This window comes from Salvelinus fontinalis, chromosome 30 (assembly GCF_029448725.1).
Source record: "Salvelinus fontinalis isolate EN_2023a chromosome 30, ASM2944872v1, whole genome shotgun sequence".
In the NCBI taxonomy this organism is placed as follows: Eukaryota; Metazoa; Chordata; class Actinopteri; order Salmoniformes; family Salmonidae; genus Salvelinus; species Salvelinus fontinalis.
In genome coordinates, this window is record NC_074694.1 from 29,912,123 (window position 1) to 29,932,023 (window position 19,901).

General features: G+C 42.1%; 1 protein-coding gene across 1 annotated transcript in view; it reads right to left on the reverse strand.

The window, feature by feature from the left end:
* Nucleotides 1–6,257: 6,257 nt before the first annotated feature.
* LOC129829003 (ras-associating and dilute domain-containing protein-like) overlaps nt 6,258–19,901 on the reverse strand; it is a 47,656-nt gene continuing 34,012 nt past the window's right edge. The window contains exons 12-17 of the mRNA XM_055890396.1: nt 16,155–16,419; nt 15,906–16,078; nt 15,566–15,710; nt 15,169–15,356; nt 14,556–15,023; nt 6,258–8,016 (exon numbers count right to left, since the gene is read on the reverse strand). Coding sequence (XP_055746371.1) covers nt 7,981–8,016; nt 14,556–15,023; nt 15,169–15,356; nt 15,566–15,710; nt 15,906–16,078; nt 16,155–16,419 — 1,275 coding nt within the window. The 3' untranslated portion in view covers nt 6,258–7,980. The remainder of the gene's footprint in view (nt 8,017–14,555; nt 15,024–15,168; nt 15,357–15,565; nt 15,711–15,905; nt 16,079–16,154; nt 16,420–19,901) is intronic.

Consider the following 19,901-nt stretch of genomic DNA (forward strand, 5'->3'; position numbering starts at 1 on the left):
TTGATCCTTGTCAATCATTGGCTCATTGGTGAAATTAGCATTCAGACAATATCTTTAATCAAATCATTCAAAAACCTTTATTAATGCAATTGCAGACATAATTTGACAACAGGAACATAGCACACATGTTTCCGAGTAAGTTCTGCAAAATGGAAAAGAGTCTGAGTTGTTTTATTATTCCTACAGTCATATATCTTAGTGATGTCACTGCCTACGTCATTACCTTCTACTCATGAGACCAAGCCCATGCCTACACAGCTATATAAACAAGAGTTTTAGTGTTATCCAAAAGCTCAGCAGTAAATGTCCACTCCCCAAGTTGATTTATAGTGGAATGTCTGACTAGTCTCTTATCTCTTACAGTCACCTGCAGAGTTCTGTCTCACAGTCACACATTTCTCAGACAGTTTCTTTATAAGAGGCAGAGATTAGAAAGGACTGTGGAACAATATTAAACCTTTATAATGAATATATATATTGTTAATCTGTAGTCTAGGACCCCATAAATGTAAGGAGGGAGGGGTCTTATAACCCCTCCCCTTCTATTAATACAACATAAGCATAATCAATTATTATAATACATCAAACATTTAGTACAGCCTGTCGTGTCTTTGGCTATGGAAAAGAGTCTGAGTTGTTTTATTATTCCTACAGTCATATATCTTAGTGATGTCACTGCCTACGTCATTACCTTCTACTCATGAAGGTAACATAGCACACATAAGTGATATGACATGCTATTCTATAAAATCATTTCTCTGTAATTCATATTACCCGATTAAGCTAATCAGGTGAATGTAATTAACTAGAAAGTCGGGGCACCACGAAATAATGTTTATAGAGCTGTTATCTTCCGAATAAACTCTTAAAGACCTAATAATCTTTTACATCAATAGCAGTCAATATTTAATAGCCACTTTATTCAGTCTCATCTGAAAGTTGTAAATTCTTGGTTATCTTCACAAACCCTGGCTAACAAGTTGAATCAACAATACAAAATTTGGTTTAATTATTTATTTACTAAATACCTAAATAATCACACAGAATTACATCTACACAGAATGGATCATACAATGATTACAAATTATGCCATAAAGAAAACGTCCCTGGTGGACGGAACAGATATGACAGCTGGTTACACAAAGAGAGGGGGGTTTGGGTTTGAGTGAAAGAGCGGGAAGACAGAGTAACAAAGGGAGAAGCTATGCTATTGTAAATACAGTATCTTGTGCATTCTAAATTACCGCCCATTTGAAAAGGAAAATGCTATAAATATTTACTCTGAGCTGCACTTCGGTAGATTGCTCGTAGATGGGAGGCCGGGTGGTCCAGCATGGATCTCTGGTCCTCTGAAGACTGTCTAGTGGTGAACTGGAACGTGGTAGAATGGATACTCTGTCCGTCCTCTCCTAGCACACGTTTAGCGGGCGGAGGGGGTAGCACTTCTTTAGTGAATAAGAGTTCAAAGTTCATACCAAGTTGCCATACTTTAAACTCATGCTATATTCTGTCTGGTATAGTCGAAATTCCTCCTTCCGGCATGTAGGTCGTCACCTTCACATTGAAATTCGATGCCAATTGCGTTAGGTTCTTGCTGATGTTGGCTTAGTTCTGTAGGTGGTCTTTGTCCTTTCAACGTGGGGATGGTAAGTCCTCACGTCCTTGGAACAGAAAGTTACATTTTCGTCAAGGGGCTTATTTAGGATTAGGAGAGAGGGCTGTGTTTCATAGTTTACAACCCATGTCTGTTCACTTGGGCGGGGCCTCTGAGTGAGCAGAGTGGTGTTCTTCTGACAAACCGTTCTCTCATTAAGAAGCTAAAAATTACATTTACTCTTTTCACAAATAGTCTTATATTTAAACATTTAAATTGTACAAAAATTCCATGTGAATCTGATAACTAGAATGTGTAGATTTTCCAAGATACAGTTTGTGTCGTCCTATCATCAGTAATCATGTCTCAGACGCCAACTGAACTGACATCATATTCATTAAGTCCCAACGCATATTTTCAACTGGTTGGATTACCGAAATATGGTTCCGTTTCCCATCTTTTGATGTCACCAGACTCTCTATGTTAACAAAGGGATTTTCAATAGTCACATCGGTAGAGTAGAGAGAGGAAAAAGGGGAAAGGTATTTATGGGGGTCATAAACCTCCCCCAACAGGCCAGCATCATGACAAGTCCCTATCATGACCCCAAGGTGAACCCGACAGTGGCAACATCCAAACCTTTTTCCAACAGATATTATCAATCAAACCATTCCAATAATGCATGACATAAGGTATAGATAAAACATCCTGGTGAAACAAGGTTCGTATCGCTCTGTTGTTGAATGGACCAAAAGAGAAACAAATCTTTCCTACTGATGAGTTTGCAGGATTAATGGAAGGTAGGCTCTGAGGGTCAGGTCTTGACAGGTTCCTGAATAATAAATAAACACCAAAATATTTAGGTGTTACAGGGACCTTGTAAAGTAATTCCTTATAACCAAGTAAAAAACCCTCTGCATTTACAAGTTGGCTCACCAATAGGATATTATTTCGGAACCAATATTCTAAAAACAAAGAAGTATTTTTATACAATATATCCCGATTATTCCATATATAATATCTGTATGGAGAAAAATGATGCTTATAAATTAAGGACCATGACAAGAACCTGCCGATGAAAAGCAGAACGTTTCACTGGAAATTTGTCAATATTATAATTGCAAACCAACATGAAGTTAAGGCCACCAAAAGTAGAGAAGACATGATGAGGAATACAATTCTACATAGAAGTGGGTCTATTTAGGAATTGTTTTATCCAATTGATCTTAAAAGTGTTATTAAAGGTAGTAAAGTCCAGAAAATTCAGCCCACCATTCTCACAAGTGTTCATTACAACAGTTTTCCTAATGTAATGGGTACAGTTTCTCCACAGAAAGTTGAAAAGCATCTGGTCTATCTCCTTGCTTATTTTACCGTCAAGATATAAAGATAGAGCGCCATATGTTAGTCTAGAGAAACCTTCGGCCTTGGTTATTAGGACTCTACCTTTTAAAGACAAGTCCCTCTGTAGCCATTGATTTAGCTTCTCCTGGGTTTTTTAATAAGAGGGTTAAAATGTAGTAAGCCTCTAGACTTCTGATCCTTAGTAATGGTTATGCATAACTATGTTATTCTTTCACTGGAATACCATAATATGAAGGTGTCACACAATCTTTGACAGCCATGAGTTCACATTTATTAATGTTAAGATATATGGGCCAAATTTCACCCAACTTATTGTGGGAAGCTTGTGGAAGGCTACCCGAAACATTTAACCCAAGTTAAACTATTTAAAGGCAACGCTACCAAATACTAATTGAGTGTATGTAAACTTCTGACCCACTGGGAATGTGATGAAAGAAACAAAAGCTGAAATATACCATTCTCTCTTCTATTATTCTGATATTTCACATTCTTAAAATGAAGTGCTCATCCTAACTGACCTAAAACAGGGAGTTTTTACTAGGATTAAATGTCAGCAATTGTGAAAAACTGAGTTTAAATGCATTTGGCTAAGGTGTATGTAAACTTCCGACTTCAACTGTACGTTCCTCAAAAAGTGTGTTTCATCAATTAATGCATCCAGGACTTCTTTAATTATTTTTGCAAGTAGTAAGGCTAATATCTTATAGTCATAATAAAGAAGACAAATTGGACGCCAGTTATCGATGAGCAGCACTTATTTTTTAGGCTTAGGTATCAGTGTTATTAACCCCTGACTCATTGTAGGAGGGAGAACATTGTTTTTAATACTCTCTAAAAAGACTTCAAATAGGAAGGGAGCTATTTGTTCAGAAAATAATTTGTACAATTCTGAAGTAATTCCATCAACACCTGGTGATTTATTGTTCTTTAGATGTTTGATAGACTCTATAATCTCTTCAACTTTGATGGGTTCATCACACTGTTTAGATTCTATATCACTGATAGAGTGAACATTATTCAGTGAGTTAAGAAACCTATCTGTGGATTCCTGACAGTACGTAGAGCTATACAATTTCCTGTAAAAATTGCTACAGAATTCAGCAATTAATTTTTGGTCATCTGTAATAACACCATCAAATTTTTATTTATGGATAGTGTTATTTGTAGAGGGAAATTGCTCAAAAGAAATAGGATGAATTCTGTTCTCCCTCCTCAATCCATTTTTTCCTAGATCTAATAAAGGCTCCTTCTGCTTTTAATCTATATATATTATCCAGTTTATTTAATCTATATATTATCCAGTTTATATAATCTCTATATATTATCCAGTTTATTTAATCTATATATATTATCCAGTTTATTTAATCTATATATATTATCCAGTTTATTTAATCTATGTATATATTATCCAGTTTATTTAATCTATATATATTACCCAGTTTATTTAATCTCTATATATTATCCAGTTTATTTAATCTCTATATATTATCCAGTTTATTTAATCTCTATATATTATCCAGTTTATATAATCTCTATATATTATCCAGTTTATTTAATCTATATATATTATCCAGTTTATTTAATCTATATATATTATCCAGTTTATTTAATCTATATATTATCCAGTTTATTTAATCTCTATATATTATCCAGTTTATATAATCTCTATATATTATCCAGTTTATTTAATCTATATATATTATCCAGTTTATTTAATCTCTATATATTATAATTTTGTAACTCAATCAGTTCCATCTTCTCCTCCCCCGAGAGGCCGGCTGGGGACCTATGGAAATATACCACAAACCCCCCCAAGGTGCCTTATTGCTATTATAAACTGGTTACCAACATAATTAGAGCAGTACAAATAACTGTTTGGTCGCACCCGTGGTATACCACGGCTTTCAGCCCAACAGCATTCAGGGCTCTAACCACCCAGTTTATAAAAATACATACAGTATTACCTTGCTCTGAGCATGCACATGTAGGGTTGTATGGAACCAAATAGGTGCCAAAAGGTTGAACGTACGTATCATTAGGATCCATACGTAAAGAAAATTGTTAGAATCGTAAGAAAAGCCATGCGTGAAAGGTAAATGTGAAATTTCATCAGAAAATGACATGTAGCTAGCTAGCTAGCTAAATAACTAGCTTACACACAGTCGATCTCGGCTCGTGGCATATGATAGCTAGCTAGTATTACCTAGTTAGTTAGCTCACGTCACTGACAAAATGACACATTGTTGTGTAAGGAGTAAGTGTGTCTAGCTAGCCACTGTTGAAGTACCAATTACAGTTATGGTAATGATTAGCTACCAAGGAGGATGAAATGTCTCAAAGGAGAAAGTTTACTGTCCAAAAGGTCGCCCTAGTCAAGGACCCACATGCAGTACCTAGGTATAGTAATAAGTTATTGATTGGCGTTATTAGTTTTTTTCATGAGTTATAAAAAAAGTAACTAAGTTAGCTAGCTAAGTAGCCTAACACAAGTTTAACTGACATCAATAATAACCTTGTCACTCTGTCTTCGGGTTCTACAAATAAGTTACAAAATGGAGAGGCTTCAGACCAGCCTCTTGCGGGTAGTCAATTACCCACCAATCGATTTAGACTTTTTGGAATTCACCTGCAATCAAGAGCTCACTTTCATCAGTGCTGTGTCTAACGTCAGTCACATCCCTGAATATGTTTTAGGACCTTTGATGGAACGGCTGAACTGTGTCAGAGGTTGAGAAGTTGATGTACCTTAAGATGAGCCACTACACCTGGAGCAAGGACGAACCGGTAGGCCCAGACACACTGTACCTTAGAGCCAGCTCCAGGATCTGTTTGCCCAGTTTTTGCCAGTAGAAAGCCTTGCACAAGTCCTTGGTGTGTCAGAACGCACTGTTGAGACGTATGAGAAAGAACGATCTATCAGTCCAGGGATCATCCTCTCAATGGCCGACGAGGAGCTAGACAATGTACTGTAGTGTCGGCTATCAAATCCAACATGCCACATAAGGCTAGAGAGTTGTGAAGGGCCCAGGGCCAATGTGCACAGTGGGCAAGGGTAAAGGCATCAATGCATCGAATCGTCACAGCCAGGGTTATCCTTTGGATGACCAAGATGGGTTGTGTTGTCCGACGAACATATTCGGTGGCTGGGCCCCAGGAAGTTATGCATATAGACACCAACCACAAACTGATTAGGCAAGTTTTAGAAACAAATCTAACACATGAATGTGTGTCTTTGTTTCAAATGCACTAAATGTTTTTAGAATGAAGGGATATTGTGCTGGTGCATAAAAGTCCTTCATTTAAAGATTCAGACGTTTTATTAGACCCAATCCAATGTAGACTTTTAGAACTCATTACTATTTAAGATTCATTTGGCATGGAAAATGCAAGTCACCAGTAGACAAGTGTAATATCTTGTACGTAACATATGAAATTCTGAGGCTGAATATGCAGTATACTGAATTCTCTCATGCTTTGTTGTTTAACATTTTAAATGAGTCAAGTCAATGTGCTTATACATAGCAGCTGATATTTACGGAACATCTGCCCAGTTTGTTGAAAGTGTTATTGCATCAAAGTAGTGGCCCTTTAGTATGGATTTGTTTCTTTCCTTGCCAAATTGATTTCGACACATTCTACAAGTCTACATTGGCTCAGATCATCAGTAGACAAGTGTAATGATATCTTGTATTTAACATAAGTACTTCTGAGGCTTAATATGCAGTGCACTGAATTCCCACATATGATGCTTTAACATTTTAAACTTGAGTAAACTTTACATGTACTTGTACACTGTTCTCGAAGATGTGGATGTCAATTAAGGCAGCCCTCCGCACCTCTCTGATTCAGAGGGGTTGGGTTAAATGTGGAAGACACATTTCAGGTGAATGCATTCAGTTATACAACTGACTAGTATCCCCCTTTCCCTTTACGTAGCAGCCAAAACTTGCATAACTTGTCCAGTTTGTTGAATATTATTGCATAAAGATAATGGCCCTTTTCTGTAGTCTGGCCCCGATCCAATGTAGACTTGTAGAATTTTCATTACTATTGGAGATTTATTTGGCAATTAAAGACATCAGCAGTCTAGAGGTGAAATGACACCTTGTATTTAACATACACATTTCTGGGCTAAATATGCAGAGCACTGGATTCTCACAGGATGCACTCTGTTTAAAATGTTAAACTCAAGTCAGCATTAAATGTACTAATACATAGCATCTAGGGTCTATCGCACATACAGACTATTAATTAGAAATGTTTCATTTTTTGATGATTACGTATAGCATTCCCTTTGAATTCTAAATCCAGCCATACACCAACTTAACTTTCCTTGACTTGCCCAGTCAATGTACACGTTTCAGATAGAGTGGACCTGCAATAAAATAAAATAAAAACAACAGCCGGAATAAGGGTAAGATTTGCAGTCTGTACTAACAAACTGCATGAGGGCTTATTTTACTTATAGTAAAACGTACTATGCTAAAGTTACCTAGCATAGGAACAATGGATGACAAACTGTGGCCAGATAAGCTGGCAGCAAATAACAAATGAAACATTTTAATGCCTCAAACAATTTCACAGTAACCTACTGGATTTGAAACATTGTGAAACCCTTGGCCACCATAGCAAATTGCCTGTGTGAAAACATGCTTACATTCCGCATGTGTGCAGTTGGTAACATGTCAGTTTTTGAGCAAACACTTACTGTAGGAAAACACAAACTGTGACTAGGGTTGCACACAAGACAGTCTGGAACAAACAAGACAGTTATGATCAAACAAGACAGTCATGATCAAACAAGACAGCCATGACCAAACACGACAGTCATGACCAAACAAGACAGTTATGATCAAACAAGACAGTTATGATCAAACAAGACAGTCATGACCAAACAAGACAGCCATGACCAAACAAGACAGTCATGACCAAAGAGGACGTTGATGATAAAATCACTTCTTTCTCTTGGTCGTAAGGGCACGTAGGCTTGGCCACTCAACCCTGCATGACAGATGGGATGGTTACTCGCTCATATTGTTGTTTGCCTTCCATTGGTCCTGAAAGACAAGATTCATTCATTGCTGGGTCATATGCAGTGTTTACTGTGGTGCGTTTTTGCTTTGTCATTATGGGGTATTGTGTGTAGATTAATCAGGGGGAATTAAAAAAATAAACTATTTTAGAATAAGGTTGTAATGTAACAAAATGTGGAAAAAGTCAAGAGGTCTGAATACTTTCCGAATGCACTGGGTGTGTATATATATATACACTGCTCAAAAAAATAAAGGGAACACTTAAACAACACAATGTAACTCCAAGTCAATCACACTTCTGTGAAATCAAACTGTCCACTTAGGAAGCAACACTGATTGACAATAAATTGCACATGCTGTTGTGCAAATGGAATAGACAAAAGGTGGAAATTATAGGCAATTAGCAAGACACCCCCCAAAACAGGAGTGATTCTGCAGGTGGGGACCACAGACCACTTCTCAGTTCCTATGCTTCCTGGCTGATGTTTTGGTCACTTTTGAATGCTGGCGGTGCTCTCACTCTAGTGGTAGCATGAGACGGAGTCTACAACCTACCCAAGTGGCTCAGGTTGTGCAGTTCATCCAGGATGGCACATCAATGCGAACTGTGGCAAAAAGGTTTGCTGTGTCTGTCAGCGTAGTGTCCAGAGCATGCAGGCGCTACCAGGAGACAGGCCAGTACATCAGGAGACGTGGAGGAGGCCGTAGGAGGGCAACAACCCAGCAGCAGGACCGCTACCTCCGCCTTTGTGCAAGGAGGTGCACTGCCAACGCCCTGCAAAATGACCTCCAGCAGGCCACAAATGTGCATGTGTCTGCTCAAACGGTCAGAAACAGACTCCATGAGGGTGGTATGAGGGCCCGACGTCCACAGGTGGGGGTTGTGCTTACAGCCCAACACCGTGCAGGACGTTTGGCATTTGCCAGAGAACACCAAGATTGGCCAATTCGCCACTGGCGCCCTGTGCTCTTCACAGATGAAAGCAGGTTCACACTGAGCACATGAGCACATGTGACAGACGTGACAGTCTGGAGACGCCGTGGAGAACGTTCTGCTGCCTGCAACATCCTCCAGCATGACCGGGTTGGCGATGGGTCAGTCATGGTGTGGGGTGGCATTTCTTTGTGGGGCCGCACAGCCCTCCATGTGCTCGCCAGAGGTAGCCTGACTGCCATTAGGTACCGAGATGAGATCCTCAGACCCCTTGTGAGACCATATGCTGACACATGCACATTTGTGGCCTGCTGGAGGTCATTTTGCAGGGCTCTGGCAGTGCACCTCCTTGCACAAAGGCGGAGGTAGCGGTCCTGCTGCTGGGTTGTTGCCCTCCTACTGCCTCCTCCACGTCTCCTGATGTACTGGCCTGTCTCCTGGTAGCGCCTGCATGCTCTGGACACTACGCTGACAGACACAGCAAACCTTTTTGCCACAGTTCGCATTGATGTGCCATTCTGGATGAACTGCACTACCTGAGCCACTTGTGTGGGTTGTAGACTCCGTCTCATGCTACCACTAGAGTGAGAGCACCGCCAGCATTCAAAAGTGACCAAAACATCAGCCAGGAAGCATAGGAACTGAGAAGTGGTCTGTGGTCCCCACCTGCAGAATCACTCCTGTTTTGGGGGGTGTCTTGCTAATTGCCTATAATTTCCACCTTTTGTCTATTCCATTTGCACAACAGCATGTGAAATTTATTGTCAATCAGTGTTGCTTCCTAAGTGGACAGTTTGATTTCACAGAAGTGTGATTGACTTGGAGTTACATTGTGTTGTTTAAGTGTTCCCTTTATTTATTTGAGCAGTGTATATATATATGGGGGATTGGAAATTATGCAATTACATTGATGGAAGCCACAATCTATCTGCAATATTAAAGCTGATCTACCTCCTAAAAAAAAAAATATATATATATATATATATATATATATATATATATATATATATATACACACAGTATATTCCAACACTTCATTGTGGCATTGTGCATTGTCAGGCACTTACAGTTGAAAGTTTAGGCTAACACACATGATTGCATAACCGTTGTCACAAATCAGTTACAGTTCTATGAAATTAAATACAGTTTGAGTTTTAATGAAGGATTAAGGTAATTAGTAAGAGATAAAAAGATTGAGAGCATACCACAGCCTCTGCATAAAGTTACTGTGAAACAAGGTAAATAAAAGCCCTTTTTCTCAGTTATACACTCTGAGCAGTTACTGCCTTTTCGCTTGGTAGGACAGCATACTCCTGTGCCCTCTGGGAATATTATAACCACATCAATTAATGATTCATAAAATGTTTAATGATTCATTTTCTCTGTATTGAAGAGCTGGATAAGTATCTCCATATTAGACTGAAGAGCTTGATGCATGGCATGAAATTACAGTGTGCAAAATATGACCATAGTGCACTTGCTTATTTTCAAAAAAACGATTGTGTCAAAAGTACAGCCTGTCCTGAAAGTGCACTTCATTGCTTGTCTCCAAAGTACACTGGTCCTCAAAGTACACTTCATCGCTTGTCCTGGAAGTGAACTTGATGAAGCCCACTCAGCATTTAGTGATGGTTAGCGTACTAAGTGCTGACTAAGTGCTGACACTCGCCTCCATGTCACCTGCTCTCCCTGCCCTGTCGGAATCCTCGCGCTCTCTCTCTCTCTCTCTCTCCCTCCCTCTACTCTGAACGCACCAGAGTGAACATGAAAGAAATATTATCTGTAAACTAATGATGAGAAAGAATGTTGATACACATATGGAGGCCAACAGGAGTCTCTGTACATTAGGATTAGACTGTTGTGATGTCATTATTCATAACCAACTAACTACAGGTCAGTTGCAATGATGGTCCTGGAGCAACATTAATTATGATGTCGTAGGAACAACACTAACATGGCGATATCAGATCGTGCAAATATTGGTGGTTAAGACTATTTAACTATCAATATTTGCCCGATCTGATATCGCCGTGTTGGTGTTGTTCCTAAAACATCATAATTAAAGTGGCTTGGCAATGATTATTATATCCAGAAACATTGACTCAATAAAGACATTAACGTTGGTTGAATACGCCCGCGTGAGTACCATTGTTGATCGCTGGGTGAATGTGTGGCTAATGAACATTCCAGGGGAGTTAGTATGATGGCTAACGTTAGTGATGGCTGATTGATTCGCACTCGCAAATCGGCCCGTTTTTACCAAAAACGTTTGTTTCCACTCCCATGCAATTACTGACACTTTTTTGCAAAATATTTATTTCCACAATTACAGTTCCGCGCAAAATGACGTGTTGACGTTAAAACTATCACAATCAACAGTGATATAGCCTACGTAACACTCATATTACATTCTAGTTTTCCACTTGTTAATACATTTGAAAGTAATGAAATAGAAAGACAGTACAGTGTTTGACATGGATTATATCTACCCACAGCAGTCGAGCAACGGCTTGTGCTGGGGTACGGCAACACCTCTTGGACAAGCCACACGCAGAACTGCAGTACACCGTAATACTAGAACCGGTAGTCATAATAATGGCATTTTGTTAAGTTAAGTTATAATTATGATTACATTTGCTAATGATTATTTCGGACAGCGGTGCGTGGTTGCTTGTTGTAGCATAGCAAAAAAAAAGTTTTTCTATTTTTTCTATCAATATGTTGGGGGGGGGGGACATTTTGAGCATATTTGAAAATTGGGCAGGAGGTCCCCCCCAATATACACTGCTCAAAAAAATAAAGGGAACACTTAAACAACACAATGTAACTCCAAGTCAATCACACTTCTGTGAAATCAAACTGTCCACTTAGGAAGCAACACTGATTGACAATAAATTTCACATGCTGTTGTGCAAATGGAATAGACAACAGGTGGAAATTATAGGCAATTAGCAAGACACCCCCAATAAAGGAGTGGTTCTGCAGGTGGTGACCACAGACCACTTCTCAGTTCCTATGCTTCCTGGCTGATGTTTTGGTCAGTTTTGAATGCTGGCGGTGCTTTCACTCTAGTGGTAGCATGAGACGGAGTCTACAACCCACACAAGTGGCTCAGGTAGTGCAGCTCATCCAGGATGGCACATCAATGCGAGCTGTGGCAAGAAGGTTTGCTGTGTCTGTCAGCGTAGTGTCCAGAGCATGGAGGCGCTACCAGGAGACAGGCCAGTACATCAGGAGACGTGGAGGAGGCCGTAGGAGGGCAACAACCCAGCAGCAGGACCGCTACCTCCGCCTTTGAGCAGGAGGAGCACTGCCAGAGCCCTGCAAAATGACCTCCAACAGGCCACAAATGTGCATGTGTCTGCTCAAACGGTCAGAAACAGACTCCATGAGGGTGGTATGAGGGCCCGACGTCCACAGGTGGGGGTTGTGCTTACAGCCCAACACCGTGCAGGACGTTTGGCATTTGCCAGAGAACACCAAGATTGGCAAATTCGCCACTGGCGCCCTGTGCTCTTCACAGATGAAAGCAGGTTCACACTGAGCACGTGACAGACGTGACAGGGTCTGGAGACGCCGTGGAGAACGTTCTGCTGCCTGCAACATCCTCCAGCATGACCGGTTTGGTGGTGGGTCAGTCATGGTGTGGGGTGGCATTTCTTTGGGGGGCCGCACAGCCCTCCATGTGCTCGCCAGAGGTAGCCTGACTGCCATTAGGTACCGAGATGAGATCCTCAGACCCCTTGTGAGACCATATGCTGGTGCGGTTGGCCCTGGGTTCCTCCTAATGTAAGACAATGCTAGACCTCATGTGGCTGGAGTGTGTCAGCAGTTCCTGCAAGAGGAAGGCATTGATGCTATGGACTGGCCCGCCCGTTCCCCAGACCTGAATCCAATTGAGCACATCTGGGACATCATGTCTCGCTCCATCCACCAACGCCACGTTGCACCACAGACTGTCCAGGAGTTGGCGGATGCTTTAGTCCAGGTCTGGGAGGAGATCCCTCAGGAGACCATCCGCCACCTCATCAGGAGCATGCCCAGGCGTTGTAGGGAGGTCATACAGGCACGTGGAGGCCACACACACTACTGAGCCTCATTTTGACTTGTTTTAAGGACATTACATCAAAGTTGGATCAGCCTGTAGTGTGGTTTTCCACTTTAATTTTGAGTGTGACTCCAAATCCAGACCTCCATGGGTTGATAAATTTGATTTCCATTGATAATCTTTGTGTGATTTTGTTGTCAGAACATTCAACTATGTAAAGAAAAAAGTATTTAATAAGAATATTTCATTCATTCAGATCTAGGATGTGTTATTTTAGTGTTCCCTTTATTTTTTGAGCAGTGTATATTATAATTACGGCCCTGGTGCATGTAAACCTTACTCACTGTGACATGAGGTTACATCGAAATTGCACTTAGTTCCCTGACCACCGGGAGGCAATGTCTGACACAAAATACACTTCCAGAGACCGAGTGGCCAAACAATGCATACCAAAAGCAGTTCATTTGCATCCTCTCATGTCTACTAATTACCTAAAAAATGCAAACCCAAATAAAAACCCAGTCCTGAAAAGCTCTTACCTATCTGTTATTTTTAAGAAAACAAACAGTTCTCAGACCACCATGCTGGACTATTGGACCCAGGTGTGGAGGAGAATGTATAGAACATCATACAATTATATATGACAAAACCTGTTTTTTAGGGCAGATAGAGGAAATGATAAAAATGCCTACTCCTGTCATCTGAGCTTCATTGATTTGAACTTGGACCTTGTTGTTTTTTCTCTGAGTGAGTTATTTCAGATAGCCATCAGGGCTACCTGGGAGGTCTAAATGTTTTCAGAATGAGTTATTACCTAAAGATGAATCTCACCAAGGTTAAGGCCAGTCACTCATACAGCACGAACACCACTGGTCCTGGACAGCTGCAGGATGTTCCAGATGGGTCAGAATAGAGAAGAGTACACTTTTGGAATGATCTAAAATTACGCTTTGGTTTGTTCAACCTTTTCTATTCACTTTGTCTGAAATCAAATAAAGAATTGGTCAGATCAATGAGATTTTTGGAATTGAATGAAAGCTTCTTAATTGCTTTCAACACCTCATGGCATGGGGATTGAAAAGCGGTGGGGGCAATGTAGCGGCGGCAGCCAATCAGAAGAGTTGGAGGCGTGGTTTATTGGGGGCGTGGCTTTCAGTTTGTTCCTTTTGTCCACCCGTGATATTAAATGTTATTCCAGTTAATCTGGTCTATTGTATTTGTTTTTCCAATTTTAACCTAAATACTGCCAGCTTCTGTAAAGATACTGCCATATGTGCACATGATACTAAACAGCCTGATAAATTGTCTCTGTTAAGGTAGTATTTCTTATTTATTAGGTTTAACGAAAGGGGTACAGTAGATTCAGTGTTGAAAGAAATAGGTCCCAACTTGAAATATAGGTTTGGTAATAATCAAATTTACCTGTTGGCATTGAATTATATATTTGGTTTCAACAAATGTAGTTTTTTTCAAATGAGAAAACCTAATTAATTTACTTGTAATCAGTTAAAGTATTTTTTGGGGGGGGTTGATCCAAATAGTACTTTTTAAAAAGTGTATATCATTGTCTCTGTCACTCACCCTTGCATCCACCAGAGCCAATCCCAGTCCTCTGTCTCCTCTCTGTAGCTCTAGAGTAAACACCTCTGCATCCTCCTGATGCTCAGTCTCTGGTTCAACCAGCTCCAGGCTGTGGGGGGTGTTAGGAGGGGTGAGGAGGCAGGAGGGGTCCAGGGCAGACCTCCTCTGGGTGAGGGGGCTTAGGTCTGTCTCTCTGAACTGGAGCTCCAGACTCTTCAGCTTCTGGGTCAGTAGGGCCCCACAAGAGTTCAAATCACTTGGGGGAGAAGGGCTTTGCTGTGGGGGAAAGGGAGGAAGGTGAAGGGGAGAGGGCGAAGATAATTGAGAGGGGGATGATGGGAGAGAGGGGCTGGGGAGAGAGGCCAGAGGTAGGACCTTCTCTACGGAGGGGGATTCGAGAGACTCCAGGGAGGCCTTTGGGAGAGTTGCCATTTTTGTCAGCTTGGCTTCCGTGGGAACAGCATAATCCTGTGGGAGTTCCAGAACAAACCATATGAGTTCTAAAAGAGTTCTAGAACAAAATAGTTCCAGGGAAAACTAGTAAACCAGTATCATATAGATATAAACCCATGTCTAATTCATTCAAGCAAAAGTTGTGAATCAAATGTGTTACCTGTTGCGTGTGCGTATGACTGAAGTTCCCTGGTGACTCTTTGACAGACAGGTTGCTGATAAACTCCTGCAGCCTCCTGAGCTGTCCAGCCAGGCCTGAGTCTGTCACCTCTCCCCCGAGCCCCAGGCTGAAACCAGAGCTGGGCAGCACCAGGGGAGGGTGGCTGTCAAAACTCTCCAGGATATCAGCTAGTGAGAGGAGGACAAGAGGGGTTAAGAGAAAGTAAATCAAAGGATAGTGTAGCACAAATATCATGTAGTCATCATAGGTTTAATACTGTGTCTATGTTGCTGGTTTGCTTGTCTCAGTTTGAAATGGCAACTGTGAAAAAACAAAGCCACAAAACAAGCCAGATGTTTACTATAGTGGACTAACAGCAGACAATCAACCAACTGACCAGTGTTCTGTGTAGCTAGTTGATCCTCATCAGAAGGGGCCCAGTGTGGGGGCCAGGGTGTGGCTGGGCTGTAGCCTCTCAGCAGGTGGTGGAGCTGGGCTGGACTCAGACTGGGGAACACACACCGCAGGGACTCCCAGGAGGACTACAGGGAAAATGTGTGTGTGGAGGGGTGAGCGTGTGTGTGTCACCTCTCCCCTCTCCCGTGTGTGTGTGTGTGTGTGTGTGTGTGTGTGTGTGTGTGTGTGTGTGTGTGTGTGTGTGTGTGTGTGTGTGTGTGTGTGTGTGTGTGTGCGCGTGCGTGCGTGCGCACATGCAGGTGTGTATGAGCGTCTCTGACCTGCATTAGTTGTTCCCTTGGAGTGGCCAGTAGGTTGACAGCAGAGGAGAGTGTGTGGAGATGTTCCACAACCAAGTCACCCAGTCCAGACCCTTGGGCCCAGTCCAGTAGCAGGTCTAGGTTAGCGCTGATATGGACCCCTCTGGACCACTGGTAGAATTCATCCTCTGAACCTTCAATCACAAAAAGATCAGTGTTAATGACGTAGAAAGAGAATGTGTGTGTGTGTGTGTGTGTGTGTGTCCTCACCTCTCTCCATGAGTGTGTTGAACAGTGAAGCATTGACGAAGTAGAAGAGATAGGCCAGGAGCTGAGAGGAGATCTCATGGTGGAGCTGACAGTCCTGTAGCAGTCTGCTGGTCTCTGTCAGTACCTCCAGGACCTGGTCTGTCTCTCCAGGGACCTGCACACCACCACTATCCAGGAACGGCTCATTTTGCTTGGGGAGAAGCAGCCCACTGCTCCCCCTGAATGGGTCACTGTCCAGCAAACTAGGCAGAATTGGGTACAGAGTCTAGAGGGGATACAAAGATAAGATACTGTACATACAATATAACAAATTATACCGCTCCCTCTGCAGCAGAATGATTTCGCTGTGAATGTGGGTGTTTGACCAGAGATGAGGTCTGACAGAGAGAGTAGTGGGAGACTAGACTACAGTTAATGTCTGCAGCCACTCTCTCTCTTATTTCTTCTCAGCCAAAAGCCCCCTTTCTTCTGCTCTACAGGGCAGGCTAGCTATGACAATGATAGCTTTGTTCTGGCTAATTGTAGTCAGACAGATCAAGCCCTCCCTGTCCCTCAGCACTCTCCTCTCCTCTACCCCACCCCACCCCTCTTCCCAATCTCACTTGGCACTGGAAACACCAGCCAGCGAGCTCCGTGGATTGACATTCCTACGAGCTGAATATGTATTGTGAAAAAAGCCTGTGAATCTGGCTTGTGTGGGCTTGGCATGATAAACTGCTGAGTGGTACAGTACAGAATCTCTGAGTGACTTCCTCTCCTTCACATCCCTTTACAGTATAGTACAGCAGTATAGTGACTATATATCTCCATGCTTATTGCTCTGGTTTATTAGCCCATATACTGTACATTCATGAGTCCTAGGCCATTGCATATATCAGCGTAACATTTCCCATGACATCCAAACAGGAAACACTGGAAATTAGGAGAAATAGACCCAAACAATGTGTCCATGTTTTCAGTTGGAAAATGTAGCTCATCACCAGATGCCCAACAAAACAATGACCCACCCTCAACATGTTCCAGTGTTTCACTGTAATGCCACATGTAGCCATGGCACTTATCATGCTCTGTAGGCTGAAAGTGTGTGCGTGTGTGTGTGTGTGTGTGTGTGTGTGTGTGTGTGTGTGTGTGTGTGTGTGTGTGTGTGTGTGTGTGTGTGTGTGTGTGTGTGTGTGTGTGTGTGTGTGTGTGTGTGTGTGTGTGTGTGTGTGTGTGTGTGTGTGTGTATTCATGCCAGGTCCTCCTCTGGGACCGGCCGATCACCAGAAGAGTCTTTTGTTTTCCAGCCCACACCAGCATCTGTTTCCCCTACACCAGATGGAATGGCACGACATGATCCCAACATAAGCACACACACTTTCATTTCTGTTATTATAGCTCTGTTTGGTTTACATTTGAATTTGCTCAGAAAACGGTAGCACATGCACAGTACAGGCCCACATGCAACACACCCACCTACCCACCCACCCACCCACCCAGACCAGACCAGACCAGACCAGACCAGACCAGTAGTCTCAGAGCGGCGGTGTGACAAAGGAGAGTATTGAGAGGGAGAATTTAAATTCGGAGCTCCTGTCTCTTGAACCACCACCCCCACACACACACACACCTTGACACACAGTCACACGTATAGGCAGCCCTCGATAAACACCCTTTTCCTATCAAAAATAACCCTGGCTGCCATACAAAGATGAATAGATATCTGTGAAGAAGTGGGGCTTTGAGAAGCTTTCCCCATGAATGTTAGCCTGGCACACACAAACACAAGCACACACAGCTCGCCCCTGCTGCTAACACATTCCTAGCATTGTTTGGTCCAGTCTAGCTGTCAGAACTAACTGGAGCTCTAGTCCTGACATATATGATCGATGAGGAGATTTACATCCAGAGAAACCCACCAACCACACAATCACCAGAACTGCGGAGCTCTGCACAGCTCTAGGAGCAACACAATCACCAGAACTACAGTGCTCTGCACAGCTCTAGGAGCAACACAATCACCAGAACTACGGAGCTCTGCACAGCTCTAGGAGCAACACAATCACCAGAACTACGGAGCTCTGCACAGCTCTAGGAGCAACACAATCACCAGAACTACGGAGCTCTGCACAGCTCTAGGAGCAACACAATCACCAGAACTACGGAGCTCTGCACAGCTCTAGGAGCAACACAATCACCAGAACTACGGAGCTCTGCACAGCTCTAGGAGCAACACAATCACCAGAACTACGGAGCTCTGCACAGCTCTAGGAGCAACACAATCACCAGAACTACAGAGCTCTGCACAGCTCTAGGAGCAACACAATCACCACCAATTAACCACTAGATTTACATGAATTTAGATATAGCAATAAGTATTACATTGTCATCCATGAATGAACAATAATGCCATAAACATCTGGAAACCCTCAGGATCGTATGATACAAATGCATCCTAGCACAGCAGAAATGGATACTGAGGCCAGGTAGTTCACAGAGTAGACAACCATTTCCTTCTGCATTGTGCAAAAATATGTAAACCACAAACTTATCTAGAGTGTTGTGTGTTGGGGTTGTGTTGCAGAGCATCATGGAAGTTGTGTGTGTTGAGATGACCACGTTTCAGATAAATGGTTGACCTGTATTCCTGTCTCCCGTCTCATCATTATTGAATTGTTATAAAGATGTGGTTATGAAACCCAGGAGACATCACAAAAGATTGACGACGAGTAAGTCTGAACCTATAGAAACTATTCTGTCCGGAAGATGTTTTACAAGTTTAAAACGTATTTTCCGTGGTACAGGCTCTATGTTACCACAGTGTATTGCTAGCAGAGGCAAGTGAATAGTCGAGCTAGCTAAGAGAGAGGAGTTAGCATTGTCATGAACGGCAGAAAAGGATTCAAGACGGACGTTGTAGAAGGAAAACAAAAATATTCAAATGGGAGGGATATACAGTAAAGGAAAGAACATTTATTCAACTGCGAAGACGAACTCTGTAATTAAAAACTGCTAAATGAGCTAACTTGAGGATGAAAAGTCAGTGAGTGAAGTGAATGAAGATCACGTGACTAAGGAAAATGTGGTTGAGGACAATATTGAAGTGAGTGATAATCAGGAGCCTATTGAGAAATAAAAAATGTCTGGAATTGTTCGAAACACTGGACATCTTGATGAAAGTGTTGAGCAGTGGAGCTCATAACAAATGGTTTGAATATTTAGTTATTGCAAATCACATTGATGAGGACAGAAATGTGCCTACATTTTTTTTGTGTTACGGGGCCAAAGGCATTAGTTTACTACGCAGCCTGCTACAGGGGAAAGGGGAAGCACAGTGGAAGCACGCGCCTTCATTTCTCAGTTGTACAACTGAATGCCTTCAACTGAAATGTGTCTTCCGCATTTAACCCAACCTCTCTGAATCAGAGAGGTGCGGGGGGCTGCCTTAATCGACATCCACGTCTTCGGCGCCCGTGGAACAGTGGGTTAACTGCCTTGCTCAGTGGCAGAACAACAGATTCTTACCTTGTCAGCTCTAACCACTAGGTTACCTGCCGCCCCTACAGACAGTCAGGCCAGGTAATAAGACGTATGGGGATATTGTGGAAATACTGAAAGGACACTTTTCACCAAAACCACTAGTTGCTTAAAGGTTTAGGTTCCACAGAAGAAATCCGGAAGAGGGAGAATCAGTGACAATGCTTTGCTGCTGCATTAAATAAACTATCAGAGTATAATGATGACAACATTAGAGACAGACTAGTATGT